The sequence below is a fragment of the Hakea prostrata genome, chromosome 4 (assembly GCF_041222555.1).
Source record: "Hakea prostrata isolate BN-2017 chromosome 4, UWA_Hpros_2, whole genome shotgun sequence".
NCBI classification, from domain to species: domain Eukaryota; kingdom Viridiplantae; phylum Streptophyta; class Magnoliopsida; order Proteales; family Proteaceae; genus Hakea; species Hakea prostrata.
The window spans coordinates 4,424,473-4,450,168 of record NC_142603.1 but is presented as its reverse complement, the minus strand read 5'-3'; the positions used below and the strand labels follow the sequence as shown (position 1 = coordinate 4,450,168).

General features: G+C 37.2%; 3 protein-coding genes across 3 annotated transcripts; all 3 read right to left on the bottom strand.

Moving 5' to 3' along the window:
• Positions 1-42: 42 nt before the first annotated feature.
• On the bottom strand, positions 43-1,868 carry LOC149017227 (3-hydroxy-3-methylglutaryl-coenzyme A reductase 1-like). Its single transcript, XM_089152907.1, has 4 exons — positions 1,351-1,868; positions 1,077-1,255; positions 603-955; positions 43-449 (listed from the first exon to the last, which is right to left on the bottom strand). Exons 1-4 carry the CDS (start codon positions 1,866-1,868, stop codon positions 222-224), a joined length of 1,278 nt encoding a protein of 425 aa, XP_089009033.1. The 3' UTR covers positions 43-221.
• A 3,903-nt stretch (positions 1,869-5,771) lies between these two features.
• Positions 5,772-14,626, bottom strand: BUB3.2 (Transducin/WD40 repeat-like superfamily protein). Its single transcript, XM_089151561.1, has 9 exons — positions 14,222-14,626; positions 13,968-14,098; positions 12,140-12,222; positions 9,636-9,902; positions 8,727-8,802; positions 8,022-8,102; positions 7,236-7,314; positions 7,020-7,120; positions 5,772-6,938 (listed from the first exon to the last, which is right to left on the bottom strand). Exons 1-9 carry the CDS (start codon positions 14,339-14,341, stop codon positions 6,854-6,856), a joined length of 1,023 nt encoding a protein of 340 aa, XP_089007687.1. The 5' UTR covers positions 14,342-14,626; the 3' UTR covers positions 5,772-6,853.
• Positions 14,627-15,805: 1,179 nt separating this feature from the next.
• On the bottom strand, positions 15,806-22,936 carry LOC149017225 (adenine phosphoribosyltransferase 1, chloroplastic-like). Its single transcript, XM_089151559.1, has 6 exons — positions 22,659-22,936; positions 22,440-22,550; positions 22,189-22,281; positions 20,936-21,085; positions 16,613-16,671; positions 15,806-16,149 (listed from the first exon to the last, which is right to left on the bottom strand). The coding sequence occupies exons 1-6, from the start codon at positions 22,738-22,740 to the stop codon at positions 16,096-16,098; spliced, it is 549 nt and encodes a 182-aa protein (XP_089007685.1). The 5' UTR covers positions 22,741-22,936; the 3' UTR covers positions 15,806-16,095.
• Positions 22,937-25,696: the final 2,760 nt, after the last annotated feature.

The window sequence follows — 25,696 nt, the reverse complement described above, 5'->3', positions numbered from 1 at the left end:
TAAATGTCAGGAATTTCTTAGAATTTTACAATTTCCTTCGTACTAAGTGGTCTCTTAAACCTAGTTGACATAAGCTTGGCCCATTACATCGTTAATCATGAAATGCCAGAAAATAAAATAAAAACAACTGAAAGTAAAAATCACTTCTATGAGTGATGGTACTGGCATAATAGCAACTTAACTAGATTAATAAGGTAATATGATGCCTGCTTCTTGAAAAATTATATATGCCCTTGTTTGGGCTGCTCGTCAAACTGCCCTTCTGCAATGGCAGACATCAGCGATAATTCCGCTGCAAGCACGGAACCAGCAACAATGGTGGCCAACAGTTTTGCTTGTGATCCAATCAATATATCTTCCATCTCACGTTGCACACCTGTCACGCCTAGTAGCTTCAGACAAGCTGACTGAGATGCATGACTGGTCCCATTACCACCCACTGTTACCACCTGCAATGCAATAGATCACCACAATCGAAATGAATGAACAGTTTTTTTTTTTTTTTTTTTTTTTTTCTTATATATATATATATATATATATATATATATCATGATGTATGTAAATTGGGAGATACTAGCTAGGAAAGGGCAGATATACAATACCCCAATGGATGGCATTGTAACAGATACATGCAAATCTTTTCCGTCATTCACTGGTTCCATCATGGTAATACAAGTGGAGCTCTCTGCAATTTGGGCTGGATCTTGGCCAGTTGCTAGAAAGATGGCAGCAACAACGTTGGTGGCATGGGCATTGGCATTGGAACTGCCAGAAGCTCCGGTAACTGCCGAGCCAGCAAGATTTTCGAGTGTGTTGAGCTCCGCAAGGGCAGATACACTGGTTCTGAGGACCTTCCTCACCACATCTTCCTTGATAATGGCCTCACAGACTACAGATTTGCCACTACCTTCAATCCAGTTCACTGCAGCTGGCGTCTTCTCCGAAAAGAATATTCCTGCCCAGATTAGAAACCAAACCCAAAAAAAAAAAATAACTGAGTCAGTGAAAGTGAAGTGTCTGATCAGCAGCTCTTAATTTCTAATAAAAATAACAGAGGGGAGGGATAAGTATCTAACCGGAGGATCCAATTATATCCATGTCAGGGAAATCATTCTTCCGAAGATACTCGAGGACATTCTTGGCACCCAAGTTTGCAACGCCACTTCCCATCGAATCGCCAGTAAAGCAGTTAAATCTCACATACAGATTCTTGCCAGCCATCATACACTTAATACTTAGAAGCCTAATAAAAGGTCTGTATAGTCTGCAAGCAAGCAGTGAGATAGCAGCTAGGTTTAAATAAATTAATTCGGCAGGCAGATAGTAAAAACCCAAAAATCGAAAACTCACTCAGGGGTGAAAACGACCACCAATCGGTCGAAATTGAGAGGATTTTCCAGGTAGAACTTCAATTCTGCAGCTCTCAAGGCGGAGGCGAATCTGGCAACAAGAGTGCTAGTGATCCCATCATCTCTGAGCAATGCGCTGGAGGCACCACCAGATTCGTAAATGGCCTTACAACCCCTGTCGGTACTGGACACCACGCGCCCTTCAGTGATTGCCAAGGGCACCATATACTCCCTTCCATCGAGCAACAATGGACCAGCGAATCCCACAGGAATCTGGACATAACCCACAGGCATCTCACATGAGAACTTAACAGAATTATAATCAAAGCCATCGAAAGGCAAGCCACCAAGAGATCTCCCCGTCTTCCTCTGGAATGCTTCACGGTGTATTCTTGCGGCACGATTTTGATCGCGGCCGATCATATCTACGAGGTCGTAAGAGGGATGAATAACTCCATTAACCAAGAATTTGATCATCTTCTCGTCCTCTTCCTGAATCGCCAAAGGTACCACCTCCATTGTTGTTTAGGTTTCAATCACTACGTTTCAAAACAATGTATGTATTATATTCCCATCTTCTTGTATTAGATACTTAATATGCCGTTTCAAAATTCATGGAGACATGAGTTATAAAACTACAAGGTCTCTCGATCAATATCCCGTTAACAATTATTTGAATTCAAATTATTTTCAACTGTATATAAGTTTGAGTCCAGATAAAATTCATCTTAAGCGGTTGTTATGTTTGTGAAAAGAGTCATTTTAATTGATGAACTCTTATTTATTGAAGATCACCTCCTACATTTCTTAATTACAAATTACAATACAAATATATTTTAAATGAATAATTTGGTCAAATGAAATTTTGAATATTTAATAATATATTTTATTCAAAAACAATTCTTAACCCACGTTTATAGAAGGAGAATATATAGGAAGAAAAGATGTGAGAAAGAAGAGAGAGGAGAATTAATAGGAATTGAGGAGTTAGTTTCCATTAGAAATGGCATTTTGAATATTTAATAATAAATTTTTTATTTAAAAAATTTCCGTTAACCCACGTTTATAGAAGGAGAATAAATAGGAAGAAAAGATACGAGAGAGAGGAGAATAAATAGGAGGAGAATAAATAGGAAGAAAAGATACGAGAGAGAGGAGAATAAATAGGGATTGAGGATTTATTTTTTAAATAGGGATGATATTTATACCCATTATTTTACTTTTAAAATTTATTTTCAAATTTGGGGGGTCAAATAGTGATATTTCACATGTGAGGAGAAAAAAGTTGGAAAAATGAAGGAAATTAATATAAAAAATAAAAAAGCTAAGAAAATAATAAAAAAATTTACAAATCCGGGGCCATGGCTCCTCGGCCCCTTAGTGGGTCTGCTGAATTCAAATTCAAATTCAAATCCACTATAACTAACCTCTTTTTTTTTTTTTTTGGTAAAAAGGCGCTGATTAATATATTATAAATTAAAATAGTAAATTACATCCTATAATAGACATGCCCCCCTTTATTGTCGGCAACAATTTCTGTAAGACGTTGGGGTAAGGCATTGACTAAGAAGATATGTTCCATCTCCGATTCAGATGAAATAAAGCCAGCCAAAAAATCAGCGGCATTCACTTCACGCAAATGATGGACGAAAATACAATTTGTAAAGTCCCGTCGCAAATCCCTAGATTTTTCTAACAAATCACGCACAGTCCAAGGTGCAGCCTCTGGTTGATCCACTAGAGTGATCGCTTGTAAAGAATCACTTCGAAGCCATTAATTCCATTCGTAACATGCTGATACTGATACATCCTCCTGCAATTGCAAAGACATCATCTCCATTGGAATCACGACCCAACGTTCCATAACCTCCTTGATTCTCAACCACCGATCCATCACAATTTATTGCAAACCATCCTTCAGGAGGATGGATCCAAGTTAGACGTCGTTCAGACGAATTAACATAAGTGACAGAAATATCCCATCTACCAAAAAAATCCAGATTAAGAGGGGTGTTCTCCACTAGGCGATTAATCACTAGGCGATTAATCTGGCCAAGTTAGACGTCGTTCATTTTCTTTCTTTTACGGTGTGTCTGAGTTCATTCGGGCCAACTTGCGAGGGTTTCAATTGACAACAGCTCACATCTGATAAGTAAGTAAAAATTACAAATTTTAATGTTCTTGAGGCCTGGATCAGCAGTGGCAAACACAACCACAAGGACAACCATGCAACTGAAAATATTATATATAAACTCTTAAAAAGTCATTACAGAACTTTGCTCAATCTTAAATCCTTGTTCCACTAGAATTACTCAACTATGCATGTACCATTAATACTATCGATCTCTAAATTAAACGATCAAGTCTTGTCCGATCTGTCTCTTGTCTCATCATCCACTAAAATAGTTTAATCAGCAAACGGTTAACCAAGAAACCTCATTGTATGATTGACGCTAGATACCAAAAATTCATTCATTTTCAATTGCAGCAACCAACTCCCTTGTCGTAGTAACCTACAATTGATCTATTTTGCTACAACATATATACATAAATCCAAAGTTAAGTTCAGATTCCATATCTGATTCATGCATGTCATTCCTATACCTTGTTTACAGAACCCTTCAAATTTGATGCCAATATGACGACTACCTGAAAGTCTAAAATTGGCATTACCTATTTCTCCAGAGAAGAATGATTCAGCATTCGGATCCCACATTCTAACCCTCATTTTGGGCTGAATTTTAGTGAGCATAAGGAATCCTTACTCCCTCGGAGAGTTCGATGATCAAAACCTCACCCCCAAATTCCATCACTATCCCTCCAAACCTTAAATTCCAAATTTTACAAGCCCTAACCCTAATTTTCAGAATTTGAGTGAATCCCAATAGTATATAGCCTTTGATGGATACCTGAGGCAGACACATGGGATACCTTGGACATTCCCCCATGTACCGTCCTGTCAAGATGGTCCTACGAAGGCCAAGGCCCAGGCCCAGATCCAACCCCAAGACTAAGCCCAAGCCCGAGTCCAAGTTGTGAATTGGTTTCATTGTTGAACTGGGCTATGCTTTAAGGAGAATATTTGGGCTTCTCTGATCTCTCTTTCCTGTTACCCAGAAAAGCAATTTATTAATTTTGACATGCCGTGGCTTCTGGCTTCTTCTTTACTAGTAGAAAGAGAGGAAGAGATAAGCAGTTGACCCACAAAGGGTTTTGATAAATTTCAGTTGGTTGGTGCCGTCTGCAGGTGGCTGTGGTGGTGGAACGATGAGCAGGCGATGAGGAGGCGGAACACACAAAGGGTTTGGGAATTGGGTCGGTTCAGGGATTGATTTTGTAAATTTCAAAACTTTTAGATAAAATAATAATTTATTATATTTACATATATATGCCCCTCCTTTCTCTTTTACAACCGTTTGGTATACTTTGATTATGTGGCTAAATCTGAGCCGTCGGCAGCAGCTGCCAAATAAAAATCCCAGTGGGACTTGTAGTTCAGACACCAAACTGTTGGATCTCCTGGTCTGCATAGAACTATAGATCGCTAGCAATCGTGTTGATTGGGTTGTCATGCAATTTATGGATGGTCCCACTGACAGGTCATTCGAGAATGCATTGGCCATCTATCTAGAATCTCTTAACTACTTCATTTCTAGCAAGGAAGGGAAGGTGTAGATATGATTTTTGGAGAGAGCATGCGAGTCTAATCTTCACATACGTGAAAAACAAAAACATGTCAAAACTTACAGAGATGAATTTTGTATTGCGTCGATCGTTTTTCACCCTTATAATGACTGTGATGTTCCATTTTCACTCTATGGTTCAATCCTTCACATTTTCACTTAAGAGATGTTGATCATTAATAACTAAACAACCCTTTGATAATTACCTAAGATATTTTGCTATAACAAAAAAAACACTTTGAATATTCAAGGAAAGCATGTTACCAATGTAAAAGCATTACAAGACAATGACTTAACAGTTAACATGGAAGGCTACCCATGGTTTAAGGTATCAACATTGTATCACCCATATTTAGTACATTAGCAATACCAGTACCTAATTGATTGCAAGGTAAGAGGCAAGGGGTAGTAAAGTTCAAAATTTTATTTTTAGAGGAATATTAAGGATAAATTTATCTGATACCGTAAATACCCACCGATACCAAATCCAATACGATGTCCCTTTCCATGTCAATCAAATCTAGGGCTCCCATGGGGATTTGGGTTTTTTCTCCACATCCACTTCCATTGACAATCAGTAGGGCAATAGCTCATTATATATGCTAGGGACCTTTAGAGGTGAATCTGGATTCAAATCCTCTTCAACCAACCAACCAACCAAAGTACCTGTGCTCCCATCCTCCAACACTTACATAAAGCCCAACACAAGGCTTGCCATGTCAAGCAGGGCCCATCCACATTAAGCCTTTTGTGATGTGGGAAGATGGAGGCACAAGTAGGTTGGGTGAAAAAGATCTCCACTCTTGACTCTCCAGGAATATCGAGTGCATTCTTAATGGCTTTTAGGTTGTTTTCAGAAATGCCGGATGCATTCTCAATAGCGAATGTAACGAAAACCCCTGCTAACAGAAAATCAGACATCATGAATGGCCAAAGATTTTAAAGTTGAGGGAATGACAAACCACAAAACTGTGCCGCATGGAATGTTTTAGAGGCTTGCCATTTTTCCTAACGCGTAAATAAGATTGAACTTCTTACAAAAAGAAAAGTTAATGGAAAAATTGGATTCAAAATTTGGATGAAGTTTACCCTGCACCAGATATGGCTGCAAAGTGGATTGGCATGCCCATCCTCCTGCCACCTTCAAAAGCAACAAACAGAGCGATTTCTTTCACAAAGTTTGTAGGAAAAATGGCCTCATAAGAATTGTCATGTCGTACTAAGAGCCAAACCTACTCTGCTATGAGGAAGCGACACGTTACGAGGGATAAACAAAAAGACCAGTAAACCAGCAGATATTGCAAGACCAAGTCCAAAGATCTCTGAAAGCCACCCCCAATAACGACCATGTACAAGAGGAAAGATCAAGCCATATCTCCAAGCAACTTGTTTACTAAAAAGTGGTCAAGACCTTCCAAATGAAACAACTAAATCACATAACTGAGAAGCCATATGTTCACATTTGAAATTCAATACCCATATCAGCAAGCAAGATTTAATAATGGTTGGAAGATGCGAACAGCTTGTCCAAGAAATTCGTAGATGAATTCATCAATTCTTGCCTGATAGGGGGCAGAGGCTATGGAGGGTAACATTAGAGCTCTGATCTACCTACTGCAGGACATTAATCAAGTCACCTAGAATTCTGGTCATGGCTGGAAGGCAAAATAAAGAAAGGCTAACAGACCTGGAAAGGGCAGGTCATGCTCAATGCTCTTTGCTAGCAACAGAAAACCCATACATCAATTATGCAGTAGAGGTTTTGGATAAGGATGTTCTATAGACAATGTTGACGCAAGGAACCCGTCACCACATACAAAGTTACACAGGAGCAGTATACACTTTTGGCTTTGGTTTAACCTCAACTTCATTTACACTACGCACGAAGATGGCATCTGGTTCATGACTGCAAAAGGTAGAACAAGAATGAGTGCAAATGAACAGGTAATATAAAGGAAGAAACAGAAGAATATACGATAAATCATACGGAATATCTCCCTCCTCAAATGTGTAACTAGAGGCCACCGCTAATAAACGACCATCTTTGCTGAAGGATAACGCTGAAATGCTTGTAGGATATTTTGAGTACTGGGTAGAAAAGAAAATTTTAAATTTTTTTAGCGGATATGAATAATGTGTGATCCTAGATGAGTCCATAGAAAGGGAAGAAGGGAATACATACTGAACTATGTTGCCTATTTACCTGATATAGCCTTTTCTTATTGTTGCCATCCCACACATTTACATACCCATCACAACCACCAGTGGCAAAAGTACCATAGCTGCATAAGTGGATAAAAGGAACATGAGAAACTATAAAAAGAAAATACAAAAAAATCTAGGGACAACATTGCTAAGTCTGCAATCAAGGAAACCTTCGCCAGTGACAGGCAGCCAATTCTGACACTTGGCATACTGGTTTGGCCATTCTGATTAGTAGATCTGGACTATTCACTAATCATGTGTTTACTGCTCATCAGCTCCATCCCGACTGTTCGGCCCGTCAAATGTTGAACATTTTCTTCGAATTTATTGCAACCCAACATGCATTCACACCCCCACCCCCACCCCCCCCCCCACCCCAAAAAAAAAAAACTATGAACTTCCATTTCCTTTTTCCAAAGCTTTTACTCTACCATGTGGCAGCATTTGTCTGCATAAAAATTAGAAAGTGGCTGACATGGAGACTATCTCCACAAAGTTTGGCATCACCTAAGCCCATTACAGGTATAGGCAATCTTCCAGTACCACAACCCTTCTCCAGATCAAATATTAAAAGAATGATGATTTGATGGTAAGCCCTACTAATGACTGTACATCCGGGACCCTCAAGAGATCCTATTTCTGTTTCCTATGTTTAAATGGACAGATCAAAGAATACATATGGTCTATCACAGATCAATACCACAATCTTCCACCAAAAATATAAAAAAAAAAAAAAAAAGAAAGAAGAAAGGAAGACAACTACAGAGAGAAGGTAAATGCTTACACAGGATGGAATGCAATGGCATTGACCGGATAGACAATGTCTCTTCCAGCTTCTGACTTTCGATGGCATTTGAAAGCATATCTGCAAAAAGTTTATTTCGTCCCATAAACAAAGAGAATAAAAAGGGAGAAAAAGAAAAGATAATTAAAATACTGTAACACCATAAAAAGCGCACCAACATTGTAAAACTTGAGATATTTCCTGGACTGGGCATGCCGCCATGGGAATTAAAATTCTGACTATGAAGAGGCCATAACCATGGGGTGAGCATTAAAAGAAACATGGAAAATATTGGTATTGGTCCCAGGTTGTTAGATTGCTCACGTCCAATCCTACATCCCAGCCCAATATTTGACAACATGATTTCAGCACACATCTTTTGCTAGCATGGTCATTTTGGTATTTTCCTCATCAAGAGAGAGAAAGATAGATTTTGATTAGAGTGAACAGATCTGTGGATAACTTTGACTGGCCATACTTTTATGTATGATTGAAATGAGCTCAAAAGTCATCCTTGCCATGTGCAGTTTTGTGTGATATCAATGATCAAACGCAAGGTTCCTAGATGATAACAAAAAACAACACACAGAAGCTTGGGGAAGGTCGATGCAAACAAGTAAAAAGTGATGCAACATCCAAGTAAACACATGCTTCTGCATGGTGTAAGATCCAGCAAAGTAATTTTCCACAATATGGAGAACTTACTTTTTTGATTGACCAGCCTCAGAAAGATCAAAGAACTCCATTGCAACTCGGCCTTCCACAGAACTAAGAGCAAATCCTGCAAAAAGCATTTAAGGTTTAAGATAAGTATCCCATGCTAATAATATGAGCAAGATATGGACTTGACAACTGAATGAAAAGTCCTTCTGTGCTCCCAGAATTACAGGTTGCAACTTGCCACTATGGGTAGGTTGGGTTAATGGAGCATCATACAGTATGTCCACATCAACCCCCAGAATTTGATTTTCACTTCATAAACAAAGCCCAAACCAATTCTAAACCAATCACAAGCTGATCCTACCTGGCAGTGAACAATAAATATCAAAATTTGGCAACTGAATGAATTTCCTTATTAAACCTTGATTTCTTCCTTTATACCACAGCTATCTTCCACCAACACAGAAGTATGTTTAACTAAAACCGAAGTTTTTTCAGATTATTAAGTCTCAAGAGGGTCAAACATACGGCCTAAGGTTGAGAAGGAACTAATTAGATGAATGTGTGTTATTTGTGTATCTGCTTCAATCAGCCAAGCACACCATGAAGACATAAATGAAATAAATATAGCGTGATGGATTTAATTCAACATCCACTGGGTATTTGAAACTGATTATCAAATTCAAATTGAATAAGAATCAACTATCAAATTAACATAAACTCTAGATCCAACAAGGATTATAAAATCTGATATCTGCTCATTATTAAGGGGAAAAAGGAAGAGGAATTAATCACAAAACAAGTTAATCTAGGGTTCATTCAACAGTTGAACCCACATGAAGAAGACTTCTATAGAAACCAAGGGACTGCAGCCAAACAGACAACATAAAATGCATGAAAGAAGTCACAAAAAAAAAATTAACATTTCAAAAGTTCTTAGACTTCAGTACATGCCTGTTCCGTTGGGATAACAACGAACACATCTAGTTTGATATTTCAATGAAGACTCCCTCCTTTGCTCTGGTTGAGACATATTCCGCAGATCGTAGACATTTACATGCCTTCCTGCAGTTGCTACCACCAAACGGTTACTAAATAGGGAAAATGAATATACACGCTCAGGCTGGGGGTATGTCCCGACAAGAGTACGTTCTTGCCCACTAGCACCCCTTGGATCCCAACACTTCAGTGTTTTATCCCAACTACCAGTGATGACTTGTCCTGAAATCATGAAGATATAACCAAAAAAAAGGCTTAAGATTTGAGCTTTACAAGGAAATGAAAATCATGCTCATTTTTATACTCCTTAAAGAAGTAACACACAACAAGATCTAGACTTGTATTCTCCCAAAAAAAAGTCAAATTACAAGAATATAAAATGACAAATTCAAACAGCGCATAAAAGTGACAGAAAGATCTCAGCATTATACCATACAGATCCCACCATTCATCTAGTGCCACATAGAGGCATCTTATTGAACCAAATGCAATCAAGTTAATCACAATTGTAAATCTAAACTAGAATTGGTAAATTTCCAAGCACACAAAAAATCAAACGAGGATGCTTTCTGGAGCAAATAAAAATACTATATAAATGAAAACCACAAGCACAAAGAGAAGAGGAGAGGGGGTGAGGGATGGGGGACTGGTCACTGTAAATTATGAATAAGGCAAATCAGCTACTGTGTTCTCAAAAGTGGTCCTGGAGTTGAAACAATACTAGCAAGGTAAAAGTAGATAAATACACCCCAAACATTCTGTTCTATTATTTTCCCCGTTATCATTCATGCCAGATGAATGACATGGAGAGAAATGGTTATATGGTGCAAGTTTAATGGCAAGTCAATGGGGACTTAAGTTCTGTATCAGAACTGTACGAAATAACATGTTAAAAATCAAGGTGGCTATTCGCAGGCAAGCTATCTCTCTCCGTCTGGATCAAAAAACAAATTCTCGGCTTAGCAGCCAGGATAGACAGGACACCTGTCCCGGAATTTTGGTTGTCCTGTTCATATCAGGGCTGAGGCATATGCCAGGTGACAATGGAAAGCATAGGTAAGTGCTTCCACCCACCAATATAAAAAATTAATAAATAAATAAATAAATAAATAAAAAGAGGGAAAAGAAGTCAGCAATTCAATATGTAATTAATTTAATAGTCGATAACACTACTACTGTGAAAACATGCTTATTGGAGTGAAATATAGGGAAATTGAGAAAAGCAACAAAGGTAGCTAGAGTAAAAATGTTGAGCTCGCACCAGGACTATTCAAGATTAAATAGTTATGATAGTGTTTGCTACAACTTAGGTATGGCATCGGTGGGTGACAATATGTGAACAAGACATGTTAGCAATACAGTTATCCATCATAATGTAAAAAATAAAATAAATAAATAAATAATCTCCATGATACTAAGTTTTTTAAGTAAAATGATTAGAGGGATCCAAAGTCTTTGAACACAAACCAAAGAGTGACAGTTGAGGTTTTTTTCTTGTACGTATGCATATTTAGTAATTTAGGTAAAGGTTAACCAACCATTTAGCAATTTGGTTAAGGCATCAAGTTAAAAGTTAACCCCATCCTAATAAAGTAATAATGAACCGAACAAATCATGGTCAGGGATCAATGATGTAGGTGACCTGGTGGTCTTTGTAGCATTTTTATTTTCTAAAGTGCACAGCAAGAAGCAAACAGAAAGAAAAAAAAATATACAATGAAAAGGCAAGGCACCCTTTTATAATATAACTAATGAGCCAGTTCAATTTTGTATATGATAATTGGAGACACCTTGCCACTTCCCTTTATTGGGCAGAATTGCTACTTATTTACAAGAAATTCTTTCATGCAAATCCAAATGACCATTTGATTGATCGAATTCATGCTAATTTACTTGCTGGAGGCACCTTTAAACTTTGAAATCCAGAAACAAAAAAGAGCAACTTCCACTATTGAACTCTTCTAAATCAAATTACCATGTGATAAATGGAGCCTATCCTACATCAATTTGCCAGCAAAGTAATCCCTGGCAGTCTCTGAATCCTGATCAAGGTGCAGAACAAATATTTTGCAGCCCTCATGTGGCAGCCACACCCCCACCAATAGTCCATTTTGAATATTCAATAATCTATGTACAGAATTCAGTTGCCTGCCCACCAACCATACAATCCTTTTCTCAAGTGCAACAATGAAACACTCAATGCTGGACTGAGTACCTAAATTATCATAAAGGAATAAAGCCAAGATAACAGGGAACCAGATGATACCTCACTATTTATTAAAATACCAGCAATTCATAGGTTATTCTCACAATCAACACAGAAGATAATCAAACAAGAAAGGAATTTCTCACTCGATTCAAGGAAAACTGGATTTGTTCAAATTTCTCAATAATAGAAATAGTCAAATATTAGTTGCTATCTAATAGAAGGTCAACCAAATCAGATACAAAGAAACAACCTGTTGCATAAGAGTACTCCACACAACGCACAGGGGCGTCATGCCTTCCCAAAATATCCTCTTTGCCAGAGCTGAAAACATAGCTGAAATTGATATGACACATTTAGACATTAGCCTTGATATAGAACCAACCGCCACTTGCCTTCAAGAAAGAAAAATAGAATGAAGCAAACTAATAGAATATCTCAACCACTGGTGTATTTAGTAATTCACATTCATGATACTACAAACCACACAAAAAGTTGTGTAGGAGAGGATGCAAGAATCCTTGAATTAAGAATAACATCATGCACATCCTTCCAATTAGAACCCTATTATCGCATTGATGTGCAACGTTTATACCAATTTATGTGGCGATAACTAAGTCATGACCAGTGTCACATGGACAAAGGCATAGGGAATTGGAAACCAAACAAAAGTCATGCAGTCTTGAGATGACAGGCTTGAAGTTAGCTGGTAAAATTATTGAAATTTTAAAAGACCAGGTTAGCTTATGGATGTTATCTCTTAAAACCAACTGAAAAGGATATGAAACGTAACTGATTTATCATTTCCACCTTGGAAAATTGGTATAGGAGAAAATGGATCTTATAGAGTATATTAAGTCCATTCATGCCATATAAAGAAAGACAAAGCAACAAATGAGATATCGTGAGTACCAGCCAAGAGTACACAGGGTTTAGAGTAATGCACGTAGGACAAAAATACATTATGAATTTAAAAGAGTTCATGTGACCCTCATCATGATCATCACAATGTTTTGGGTGGGAAGGTGGATGTAATACAGCTGCATTACACAACAATCCATGGAGACACCTATATTGAATTTTAGAACGTCCCCTGTGAGGGCTAATCTGTAAATACACGTTCTGTTGGAAAGCTTATTTGACCCTTTATTTCTTTGGTTACCTTGGTTCAGTCCACTTTACCAGCGCCAATTTCTTTGATTGAACCACAGTATATAACCCAGTTTGTTGGGTCAGTTCTTCATTCACACGATAGGGTTTTTGGGGGGTTTTGTTTTGGGGTTTTTCCTCTTATTCTCCTCTGTGTTTCGGCGCTTGCTGTAGCGATGATTCATGGCTTCTCTTGCATGGTTTTGTAAGGTTTATGAACCTCAGGTAAAAGGTTCATGGTTTTGATTCATTGTACAGCAAGGTTTTGTAAGATTTGAGATAGTTCAATCCTGAGCCCCGGAGACATAGGCTGATTGACCAAACTCCATCAACAAATTGGTGCCTCTTTCTCTTCTCTTTTCTCTGGTTTTATGGTGTTCTTGCACTGAGGACCAATCATGGTTCCTAACATCCCCGAACTAGCAGTTGAAGATTCAGAGGGTTGAAATTAAGCTTTGGGTATAAAATAACACTCCCACTGATAAGGGTATCGATAAGAATAACCTTTTGCAATTAAATGTTTGAGTTAGATTAGGATACTAATTAGCTTTTAAGAGTTCCAGTTTAGGTTTATTTACTTAATTTAGTATAAGAAAGTAGTTAGAAATCTTTTTAGAGTCAAGTTTAGGATTTTTAAAAGGCTTTAAGATTTAAGATATTCAATACAATCGCCTCCCCTTCAATGGAAAATAATTTGGGTGCACAGAGGTTTTTTCCTTGAAACTGTGTTGCTGCTGAGCTTGGCATACAAGATTGGTATCTCAAGCCTGGTTTCTTCTTATTTCCCAGCAAAAACAGAAATAGCAATACTAAAAATCTTAAGCATCCCAAAACAAGGAAAGCATATTGTAGCATCTTCCAGCACCTGGAAATTCAAATACTGTACAAATTCGAAATGAATAAAATCAGGCAGTGCGAGGCATTTTCCTTACCGCCTGACAGTGCAATCTGCACTGGCGCTAAAGCCTGAGGAATCATCATGAAAGCAACAATCCAATACAGGGCCCCCATGCTTGAACTCTCCCATCAAGAGATTTGCGCTCGCGTCGTACAACCGAACGGTCTAAACAATCAAGAATATGAAATGCAAAACAAACATATAATTCAAAATAAAATCAGTGCCAGACGTGGATCCAAATGAACCAAACTCAAGGTGAAGAACTGAGTTATGATACAGAGCACTAACCTTGTCCCATGAAGAAACGAGGAGATGATCGCTGTGATTCGAGAAACGAAGGTTTGAGATGCCATCGGAAGGAGGATTAGGTAGCTCCTTTCCGGACACTGGAGGAAGGGAAGAACTCATGATATCTGGTTATAAATGCGTAAATATTTAGGGTTTCTCCAGGTGTGCGGAGAAACGAGGTGGCGAAGAAAGTAGAGCTGCAGAGTGAAAGTAGGAGGAACAACAAAAGGAAATTATGAGCATTGAATATTAGAGATTAAAGGGAAGTGGTGGGAACCAATTTGAAAACGCGAGAGCATCGGATTTCCCATCCAGCAACATCCAAAGGCGGAAAGATATGAATTTGAATACTCTCAAGTCTCAAACTTCAAAATGGGAACAGCGAAAAGAGTTCAGGTTTCCGTTTCCTCATTTTCGATAGGGGCAAAAGCGTCATTCCATCCATCTGATTGATGGTTAAACGATCCGCTCCAGAACCGTACCCAGCACGTAAGAATTTTAGATTTTTCCGACCCGTTTCTTTCTCCATTTTTTGTCTATTTAACAAAAGTCATTTTTGATGAAAACACAAAAAACATATGGTAGACTTGTTGTCGTGATAGAGAAAATCATTTCATAATCACTAGTATAATAATTTTTTATATACTGGGTGAAGAGATTCTTCATTCACCCATCTTCGACATTAATTCTGCCCAAGGCCCCAAACTAGTTCAACCTAAACGTGTCACGGGGGCGCGGGGGGGGCGGCGACAAGACTCCCCCCAACGGAACCCGTGTCTATCAACAACAAAATGTGAAGCATGAGTCATACTCAACGTAATTGTATAATGAATTGTAGAGTTTAATATTTCTCTTCATGAGCTGTGTATTTGTATTCTCTTTAAATGTTTACATTAGTTTATATGAATTTCCCAAACTTCTAGTTTTGGCCGCATACAGTTCGACATGTGCCAATCAAAAACTTTAGATTAAGTGATGTTTTAAGCCAAAATAATGCTCACATTGTATTTATTGGCCTCAAATTAAGCAACGCAACAAGATTCAAGCCAAAACGACCTTAAATACCGCTGAAACTGTGGGTCGAATTTTCATTGAAACTCCTGCCAAAAGTCGCCAACATATTGGCAAAATGTTGCCGTGTCGGTTGTGTCGCCAGTCACCAACATGGCGACACGACTCGAATATGTCGGACCTTGCTTACAAGACATTCAAAAAAAAAAAAAAGAAGAAGAAGAAGAAGAAAGAGAATTCAAAAGATTTTTATATCATCTTTAGCCACTTGCTAACCTCAGTGTGAGTTGAGATTTGTTATGTGTGGGGATAAAATCTTGAAAGCTAACCTGCCATGGGGAAATGGGTATTAACCTCCGAGGGGGTTGGAAATCCCAAATTCGCATGAATCTCAATCATCAGTTTCCATGCTCGCATAGAAACATTACAATGCATATCTTAATAAGTAAATATCACTGTTTACTCAAAAAAAAGAAGTAAATATCACTTAAATAGATCAACGACATAAGAATTAAACTTTCGCATGAATCTCAATCATCAATTTCCATGCTCGCATAGAAACATTACAATGCATATCCTTAATAAGTAAATATCACTTAAATAGATCAACGACATAAGAATTCAGCTTTCGCATGAATCTCAATCATCAGTTTCCATGCTCGCATAGAAACATTACAATGCATTATTCTTAATAAGTAAATATCACTTAAATAGATCAATGACATAAGAATTCAGCTTTCGCATGAATCTCAATCATCAATTTCCATGCTCGCATAAAAACATTACAATGCATATCCTTAATAAGTAAATATCACTTAAATAGATCAACGGCATAAGAATTCAGCTACAAATCATCCTCCCCTTCAAACAGCTTTTACAAGGACAAATAATGGCTTGTCTCCTAACCGTTCGCGACCCTGAAATGAATAAGATCAACATAAGTTGAATGCAATCAGCAAAACAAAACTGGATTCTACCCAAAAAAAAAAAAAAAGCAAAACAAAACTGGAAATATAGTTAATTGAAGGTTTACCAGGTTTACATGAACATCATGAACATCATGAACTAAACCCGATAATATGATAGGGTAGTTCTGAAGTAGACTTTGTCCAGGGGGTGTGAGAGGCTAAGTAGGAAACCACAGCAACTCCATGGAACCTGAACCTCTACAAGGGTAACCTTGTGTTGTTAGGAGGATTATGTTTCAGTAAAGTCTGTTTTCCCTAGGTCATTGGGGTCTATAGTTGCTGAACCATTTGGTTCCGTTATTGTAGCTGGTTATGCTGTGTTGTCTTATATAGAAAGACTATAAGATATGACACCATGCATGTTACCTATTAATTTTTACACAACTAGCAGATGCACTAACAAGGATCATACCTTCAGCTCCGGCAATTCAATTACACATGCACTCTCAACCACCTCTACTCCAACACGTTCTGCAAGTAAGTTAACATAAGAAAATTGGGGTAACAAGTGAATGACAGGCAAGAGATGAAAGAAATACTTCTCAGTTCAGTGTAGTTGAACCACATGCTAGCTTGATATTACAATTATATTTTTCCGAAGGAACAGAAGCCAGATAGAAGAATAATTACACAAGAAGGAATCTGACAAACAATGACCTGTGTTGTGCCATTCTGATAAAATGACAAAGCCACATCGTCAGAGATTCAAATGGTTATGTAGTTTATGAAGACTAGAATTCTTTCCCATAAGCTACAAAGCATTTAGGGATAGTTGGTCCATCTTTTGAAGTCCTAAAATGGACAAAAACAATGATAAAGTAATTTATGATGGCCACTATATGACCCTACAGGCAACACAAAGTGGAAAATGATTAATAACATGGAGTAGACTCGTTAGGGCACAGAAGTACAGGTAGACAGGGGACTTAAGGTGTATGACAACAAAAGACTGATACAACAGCAACAACTATATCTATATTCCAACTAAACAAGGTCAGCTACATGGATAATTTCATAATCATAAAAAGATGAAATAAGAGACAGTAAGTGATAAATGGAAAATGAAGCTGAAGAATAATAGTAAGAGAAAGAGGATAGCCCCAAGATGTCAACTAACGTGGATCTTCGTCCTACAGAAGGGTCTATCTTAGGTCATACTTGGTACAAGACCCAAACTATGCAGGTCATTCCTGCAGCTCATCAAAGCAGACTTGCTCATGTGAATAGAAATTATCCTGTAGCTGGGAACCAACCACATCATTCTGAGAAAGAAAATCAAGGAGGTGAGAGCAGCTTTTATGACTTCTTTCTCTGAGCCAAAGAATCAAAATTCAAAAGGGCTTTGATTTGATCTGGATCTACTTCTGTAATCCTTCATTAGACTGTAGAGCTAAACAGACGCTCAAACACTAGCCCATATAGGATACTTCTCTCAATCATTGTAACCTATAGACCTGCCAGGAACTTCTGTTCAAGCATGAGTCAAAAAGCATTTAGATTTAGCCACTGCTAAACTCCAACAACTTCAGCAACAGGGTATAATTGAGCCCACATTGTCTCAATGGCCTCTGAAATAATCTCATCCGACAAAGTATCTGAACAAGTTGATGGCAAAATGAGACAGTAATCAACTATGGCCACATAATCATGTCCTTGAAGATGACAAGTCCTCACCACCAACTTGCTCCACACCACCACTTCAAATCAGTACAGCAAATGTCTTTCCATGTTTTATTTGAAAGTAGATTTTGGGTCGGAATAGACTCATCATAGTGGCATAAGACAATTTTTTTGCATTGTAGGAGATTATTATTAATGGACTATTATGCCTTTCAGAGTCAAGAACACCCCATAAGTACCATAGAAATCTATGATGAAGATATTATCTCCCATAAAGTTCAACCCCTTGAGTACATTGACAGCATCCAACTTTTCTCAAACAACATTGATGCGCAGGCAACCCTAAACCCCCCTAGCACCCCTTGGTTTGGTTCAAAGGCTTCATTCCTCGTCATTCCCTTACCCTTTGGAGGGCCCTTAACCATGCTCTCGCTACCCAATCCTTCCTTATTAGCCACCACATCCCTACAAACCCCAATTGCATCCTCTATTGGAATGGTTTGGAGGACCATGAGCACCTATTCTTTTCTTGCCCATTCTCCAAATCTATCTGGAGAAAATCCCTATCTTCCATTTGGCCCCGTTCGAGGCGTTCTTTCGGATTTACCTGTGATTGGTCTTGGATTTTGAGAATCTTTTCAGGTACTTCCATCTGCGATCGGAAAGATAAGCTAGTATACTGTGCATCTAATCATCACCTTTTGTGGGAGCGCAACCTTCGGAGATGGACTTCCAAATCCCGCTCTATAGATAGGATTTGGAATACCATTTAGTTTTATGTTTCATCTAGATTGTTAGCTATTCCCCATCCCCCAATTGATGATACCCCAAGGAATAGGCTTATTGCTATCTCATGGGGTCTTAGTTCTTCGTTTTGGCCTTCCGCTTGAAGGTCTTGTTCTCTTGTTTCTGTAATATAATTATTTCTTCATCCAAAAAAAAACATTGATGTGCAGGCGGAACTTCTAGGCAACTTCATCAGATTGTCCAACATTATGGAATTGGCTTTCTGATACAAAGATGATCGTCAGATAGCCAACTCTAGCCGCATATAGCCAAATCTCTTCATAAGTTTTTAAATGGATTCACAAAAGATAAAGTTCAACAATTCCAATGAGTTGTCAACTAGATGGATATTACTATTCTGTTTGTCTTTTATTTCTGATGACAGTGCTGTGCTTTATTAATAAATCTTACTAGTGTGGCCGTTTTTTATTTGCTGATGATTGATTGCATATCTTTTCACATGTATGGTTGTAAAAAGTTTGGGCAAAAAGAGTCCATATCATTATTTTACTCTTACTTTGTAATCTACAAGATAGTGTTTACATATCTAAAACTTAATGCCTGAATTCTTATGAGTTCTTCCTTAATTTGGAATCACTCATCCTGAATATTATAAAGTAGCCAATAGGAAATCTGGAATGTCAGTGTGTGAAATATGAAATTGTACTCATGTCATGCATACAGTGAAGGAAATAGGTTGCGAGTCAGCGGAAAACAAAAACCACAGAATGGTCAGGCTGAGGAGTGACCATCTCTGAGTCTGACCAAATCCTTGCTAGTGATTCATTTAATAGGCCTTAAGGGTGACCTTACAGACTCAACTCTTAGTAAATTTTGGGTATTCCCACCACTGGCCAGAAGAAGAAGAAGTACCAAGGCCCATTAAACTAGCTCCAAATGGACCAGTCTACGAGAAGGGCCAAGAGAAAAAAAACTGAACACTGTGACAGCCCCATATTTGACTTAATGGGGATATCTCTAGAACATCAGTGAGTCTCAAGATTGAGTATTTTGGTTATTTTAAGTTTCCAATTTATTTGGTTTTTATTTTTAGTATCCCTGTTTTGTTTTAAGCTTTAGTAGCTTGTGGTCATCTTCTATTTCATTATCACTAGTTGTAAGGTTAGTACTTTCTACTTTTAATTTTGGGAAGTTTTCATTTCTTTTTACAGTTTGCCTAAACTGTTGCTGCTGCTTCCATGAAGCTTTAACTTGTTACTGCTACTACACTCTGAAGACCAAAATCAACCATTAACCACTGCAAGGATTGCTACTGCTGATCATCATCATCATCAGAGAAGGATTGAAACATCTCTACAGGGCCAATTTCCTGCCCAGTTCTCCAGCAACTTCGAGTTACAAGATCTGTGAACCTGAACTCTGTTTCAACTGATATTAGGAAGACAAAACCTGGATACCAAAGCACTCACTCAATCCCAATTGTGTCCTATTCCATTGGCTAGATCGCTTCATACTCAAAAACCTTCTAATTTCATTCCCACTCATATCTTCACTTCTGTCCATCAGACTCTCACCAAAGTCGCAGCAAAGCTCTTTCATACCAAACCATACAAACGAACCTCATTGGATGACCAAAATCACTGCTGATTGCAAGTTTTCTACAAACCTTCTAATTTGGTGCTGCTCCATATCTCCTGATTCCATCATCAGAATTGGATGGAATTTTCAGCAGTATCTCCAATCCATACAATGGCTTTCAATTCAAGTTTGGCTGCATTCACACAGCTAGTTTGGTTTAAAACCCTAACATCCTAATTTGGTTGGCAGGCTATTTGGGAATATCATCTAGTGTGACATTTATTTGGTATCAGAGCGAAGGCTGATGAGGAAAGTTAAACAATCCTTGCCACACTCTGCTGGTAACTACTGACTTTGCTCGGGCTCTTCACCAGTTAACCAAAGATATGGCATCATAAAGAAAAATATACTAGCAATAAAGGAAGAACTCCACGCAGCTAACAGTAGAAACGAAGAGTCGAAAGCAACTTCACAGAGTAGGGTAAAAATTAAAATTGTAAGTTGCTATCTTGTTTTCTCTGAGATTTAAAAGAGTATCAGTACAAAGAGATACTTCTTGCAGTTTAAATATACTTTTAGCAGGTATTTTGAATTTGCAATCACCTGATGTAGTAGTAAGATAATAACAACATAAATCAAATAATGGATTAACAGACAATTTGATTGAACGATATCACTAAATGAGTTTAGGAGGATGGGAGGGGGCGAGTAATACTTCCAAAAACCATACGAGCATGGTTTCTCATGATTACAAGGTTGTCCTATTTATAAAGCAAGCATTAAAGATTACCCAATAGCCTTATTGCTGCACAGAGGGTACCCCCAGTTGCAATGAGATCATCAATAACAAGGGCACGTTCCCCTGCCTGTACAGCTCCAACATGCATTTCCATTATGTCTGTTCCATACTCCAAGGAGTACTCTTCTGAAATAACCTCCCCTGATGAAAAATCAAAGATCATTAATATTTAACCAGAAGAGTTCCTATCAACACAAAATAATATCACCAGGAAGGGAAAAGCTCCATTTGTTAAACTTAAAATGCCATATGCACAATAAAAAATAAAGCAGGGGAAATTTCTTATTTCCCCATGTCTTTTAGCCTCTGGGCATAAAATGAAGGGCCCTGCCATGAAATTCTCATCACTGTTGCATTTTTGATCCCTAGAGGTTTCACATTGTAACATTCAGAACCTTGATTTTAAAAACAAAATAAGACAATAGGGTGCATCTCTCTCCAACACACAGTCAACATGTAAAACCAGGTAAGGATTCCATTCCACCCAATTGAATTACAGTCAAGCACAAAGAGGACAGTTTACACTGGGTTGCTTTCTTTCCATTTTCTCTTATTAAGGTTTTATTTTCAGCCTGCTTATGAATTTTTATTGGCACAGGACAAACAGCCACCAATTGAAACCCTAAAAGAGGCAGTAACTTCTAGAATGGCCAGAATGAAATATCAAATTGGGCCAGGTTTAGCACATTAATTGGATTGCAATGACCTAAGCTCAGTTAAAGTCTCTAATTCAAATAATAGGAACACCAAAACAATGTCCTTGTTCCACTAACTTCAAAAGCCAGAAAATTGATCCCATGTCTCAGCTAAGACATTTCCCATCCCCCCCCCCCCTCTTACCTAGGGGCAAACTCCCACAAGGAATCAATGGAGGGACAAGAAATTACTGCTGCAGCAAAGGATCAAAGGAATTTACAATGAAGTAAAGCCAAATATTCAGTCTGTGATACTGACTGAATAATTATACTGCAACATTTAAGCTTCTGTTGCCAAGAAATTCCTGAAGTTCTTACATATGGTCCAGCAGAAGGTCTCAAAATGACGTCTAACATCAGATATAATAACTCCTGGTGCTTTGCGTTTTTTTCCTAATTCTTTTTGTTGGCCAAAAATAATAATAATAATAATAAAAGCTACACAGAATTCTTTGCGCATTACAACATACATATTTGTGGTTTGATCCTATTAGGTGGGGAAAAAGATGTAAGCTACAACAAGAGAGAAATGGATGCAGCAAATATTACCAGGCAATTTATTGGGTTTTCTCAAAGGGACAAATTTTGCACCAATAGCCAAGGCGATAGGAGGCCCAAATATAAAACCCCTTGCTTCAACTCCTGTAATGGATCACCAATATCAAACATAAATAAACAAGACAACGAGTGGGTTTAACTTTTAGTTTAGAGCAATTTGAGTCCTATGAATTTCTATGAGATAGTCTAAGTTTGAGCAGCAGAGAAACGAAAACAGTTTAAATCAAAACAAGTGATACAACCAGCAACAACGGAGATGTTTTGGCCACGGTATCTCTCTACGAACAAATCAATGGTATCCTTAAATACCACTGGGTCAAGAAGCAGGGTCGTTATATCCTGGAATATGATTCCTGAAGAGACAAAACCACATAGAAAAGTTAAATCTAACCAATAGACAAAGCCCTTCACAGAATCTATCAAAATCGAATGGCATTTTAAGTCCGGTGAGCAACGATTACCTGGCTTGGGGAAGTTTGGGATGACCCGAATAGCAGAAGCAATTCTTGCAATGCGTTGAGCATTGGCATCTTCAGAAGCCATTTCACCTGTACTCTCGAATCGGTAAAGCAATAAGACAATCACTCACTTCAATTTGTTCTCTACAAATTAGAAGAATAAACCCCAGGAATTAGGTGCGTTCAAGTTCATGCACCCAGTCTTTTTCTCTTTTTCTCTCGCTCTCTCTCTCTCTCTCTGTTTTTTCTCCTTTGTTCTTTTGTTTTTTTTTTCCTCCTCTATCTTTTTTAGAAAACTCTGCTACAGTTACTCGCTTTTTCTGATTTCGAGAAAGATTCGCTTTTGAATTGCTTTACGCACGTGAGGCGGCTCTGCTACACTTACAGTCTGACCGGTAAGGGTTGAGAATGGAGATATTAGATATGTCGCCTCGAAGAGTTGAATCCATAATCTCTCCATTAAGATATGAGGTTCAATGAATAATCGAAATCAAATTTCGACCACCTTTTGAAGATCCAACGGTCATAGAATTCTGAGCATTAAATGCACAAATCGAAGCAAAATTATATTATTTTAGGACCTGTTTTGTTACGTGAAATCTCTGGATTCATGAATGTAAGATTTATATCTGTTTGGTTGTGAAAATATTTAGATTTATAAAATCTAGAGATTCATCTTTTTACACTAAAAATGTTAATATGTAGATTTATGTGTATGGGGTAAAATCTAGATATTTCATCCCTACTATAAAAATGTTAAACATTTGCGCATTTACAAAAATCACTAATGAATTCACATATTGATTCCACATAATCGGTTAACCAAACAGTTAATTTTATAAATGATGACTCCATAGATTTAAAATCTATAGATTTGAAATATCTAGATTCACGTAACCAAAGAGGCCCTTAGTGCATGTTTAGTTACATGAATCAGATATTTCAAATCTTTTTATCCATAAATTAAAATTTTATATCCATTTGATTGTGTGAATCTCTGGATTTATGAAATCTAGGGATTCACCTTTTTAGACTATTTGTAAATTTATGAGTATTAGGTGAAATCCAAATATTTCACCCCTCCTATAAAAACGCTAAACATTTGCGCATTCACAAAATCATGACGAATTTACAGATTTCATTCCAGTTAATTTTATTCCATAGATTTGAAATCTCCAAACTCAACTAAGCAAAGTGAGAATCCAATCGGTTCCCTCTTGGTATGCGGTAGAGGTGTGAAAATAACACAGAAGATAGATCCGAACTCATATTTATCCTCTTAAGCCTAATGTACTATATATCAATATATCATTAAAATGGTCGACTAAATCTTTATTCTCTTAAGTTTATATACCAACTAGTGTTACTATGTTTTATTTCATTTAAAAAAAGAAAAAATAAATAAAGAAAGACAGAAGAAAAAAATCTCGAGGGTGGCTCAGTTGGCAAAGACCAATGCTTCCACATAGGAGGTCAGAGTTCGAATACCCTCGGGGCTAGGGGTGAAGCCCCGCTTATATTGATGTGTTGCTTAGCTAACCGCACGACAATGAAAATTTGATATCCCTTTGATTTTAGAAACTAAATTTTCAATACCTGAATCTCTCTTTCTCAAATTAAATATTTTTTTAATTTAAATATCTCTCTTGCTTTGTTTTTTGTTATTTGTTTTTTTTTGATTTTATATTGTTTCACTTTCATTGAATCTTTTACCATTGAAATCATGTGTGATTTTTTTAATAAGACTTTCTTTTATATGAAAGAAAATATTCACGCACTGTTTGTTTGCTGAATCTAATGTGCGGTGGACAACAAATTTGAAAAAGTAAAATTTTTCATAAAATCCTAAAGTATGACTTATTTAATTTACTTGGGATTTACCAACAAAAAAAATAGTTTACTAGGGTCGAAAAATTGAGAGATAAATTTTCTTAATTTAAATAAGCTTGTCATGGCATGATAACTTTTCTATTCCATCAATTTTCAAAGTCATACTAAATAGTAAATAAATAGGATTTTATGAAAAAATTATAGAAAACAACAAAAGTGGAACTCACATTTGAAATTTTTTCATAAAATCAAATTTTTTCTTTATTGCTCTTCAACCCGCACTACATATGAGTTTTACATGTTTATTTTTTCTATCCCACCTTTGTAAACAAATGATGCCTTAAAACTTAAAAGTGTTATTCTATAAGTTTTTTTTTTTTTTCGTTAGCCCTTTAATTTACGTGTATTTTGTAAGGATAAAATTGTGATTATAAATAATTTATTTTTATTTTTTATGTGTGATGCTACATCTGAACATAATAAAATAAGTGAAGGTGGTAGATGAATGGCCGTGTGAATCTCTTAGCTGAACTTTTTTAAATATCTACCATCAGATTTGATAATTAAATCTAAATAGTCAAATAATATTCTTAATTTTTATCTTTTGGTTATGAGTTAGTTATGTTAACATTCTATCATCTGTTGTCATTTAAATGACATTCAAATTTTAAAATAAAATAAAAAAACAACAACAACAGAGCCTTTAATGTTAAACTTTTATCACGGTCTCTTCGAAATCGATCAATGAATCTTGGGTTAATCATCAATGAATTTGTCGTTTTGGTTATTGAGTTTCTTCCCTGATTCCTGCGAAATCGATTGTAATGGCTTCTAATATTTCTTCATCCCTTCCGCTGAAACTTACTGGTTCAAAACTTATTTGTTGTGGAGGATTCAATTTTATTCTCTTCTGGAAGGTGATGATCTCTTCTACTAACATTGGGTAGGGGTTGGTTTTCAAAAGGTATGAAATTTGTTCAAACTGAATCAATAACACGCTTGAAACATGCCATCACCGGAGATCCCTAGAAAACCTCATTTCCAAGAGGGCGGAAGGTTACTCGACTTTCTCCAGTAAGTTAAAAGAAAAAAAAAATTGGCGATAATCAATGATGAAAATTACCCGTAAGTAGTGGGAAAAATCTAAAACTTTAACGAACGGTTCAAACTTAATTCTATAGATTTAACGGTAAGATCTCAACAAGTGTTCA

Bases quoted from the DNA above. Each gene is read 5' to 3' on its own strand.
- BUB3.2 (XM_089151561.1), bottom strand. From the start codon at position 14,341: ATGAGTTCTTCCCTTCCTCCAGTGTCCGGAAAGGAGCTACCTAATCCT. The intron at 8,803-9,635 runs GCATGTACTGAA...TGCTTTTTGCAG, and splicing joins TTGTTATCCCAACGGAACAG to GATTTGCTCTTAGTTCTGTG. The intron at 6,939-7,019 runs GTATGATTTATC...TACCTTTTGCAG, and splicing joins TTTGAGGAGGGAGATATTCC to TCATGAACCAGATGCCATCT.
- LOC149017227 (XM_089152907.1), bottom strand. From the start codon at position 1,868: ATGGAGGTGGTACCTTTGGCGATTCAGGAAGAGGACGAGAAGATGATC. The intron at 1,256-1,350 runs GTGAGTTTTCGA...CAGACTATACAG, and splicing joins GTGGTCGTTTTCACCCCTGA to ACCTTTTATTAGGCTTCTAA. The intron at 956-1,076 runs GTTAGATACTTA...TAATCTGGGCAG, and splicing joins GGATATAATTGGATCCTCCG to GAATATTCTTTTCGGAGAAG.
- LOC149017225 (XM_089151559.1), bottom strand. From the start codon at position 22,740: ATGGCTTCTGAAGATGCCAATGCTCAACGCATTGCAAGAATTGCTTCT. The intron at 22,282-22,439 runs GTTGTATCACTT...GATCCATTACAG, and splicing joins AAACATCTCCGTTGTTGCTG to GAGTTGAAGCAAGGGGTTTT. The intron at 16,672-20,935 runs GTAATCTTTAAT...ACTTACTTGCAG, and splicing joins TGCAGCAATAAGGCTATTGG to AACGTGTTGGAGTAGAGGTG.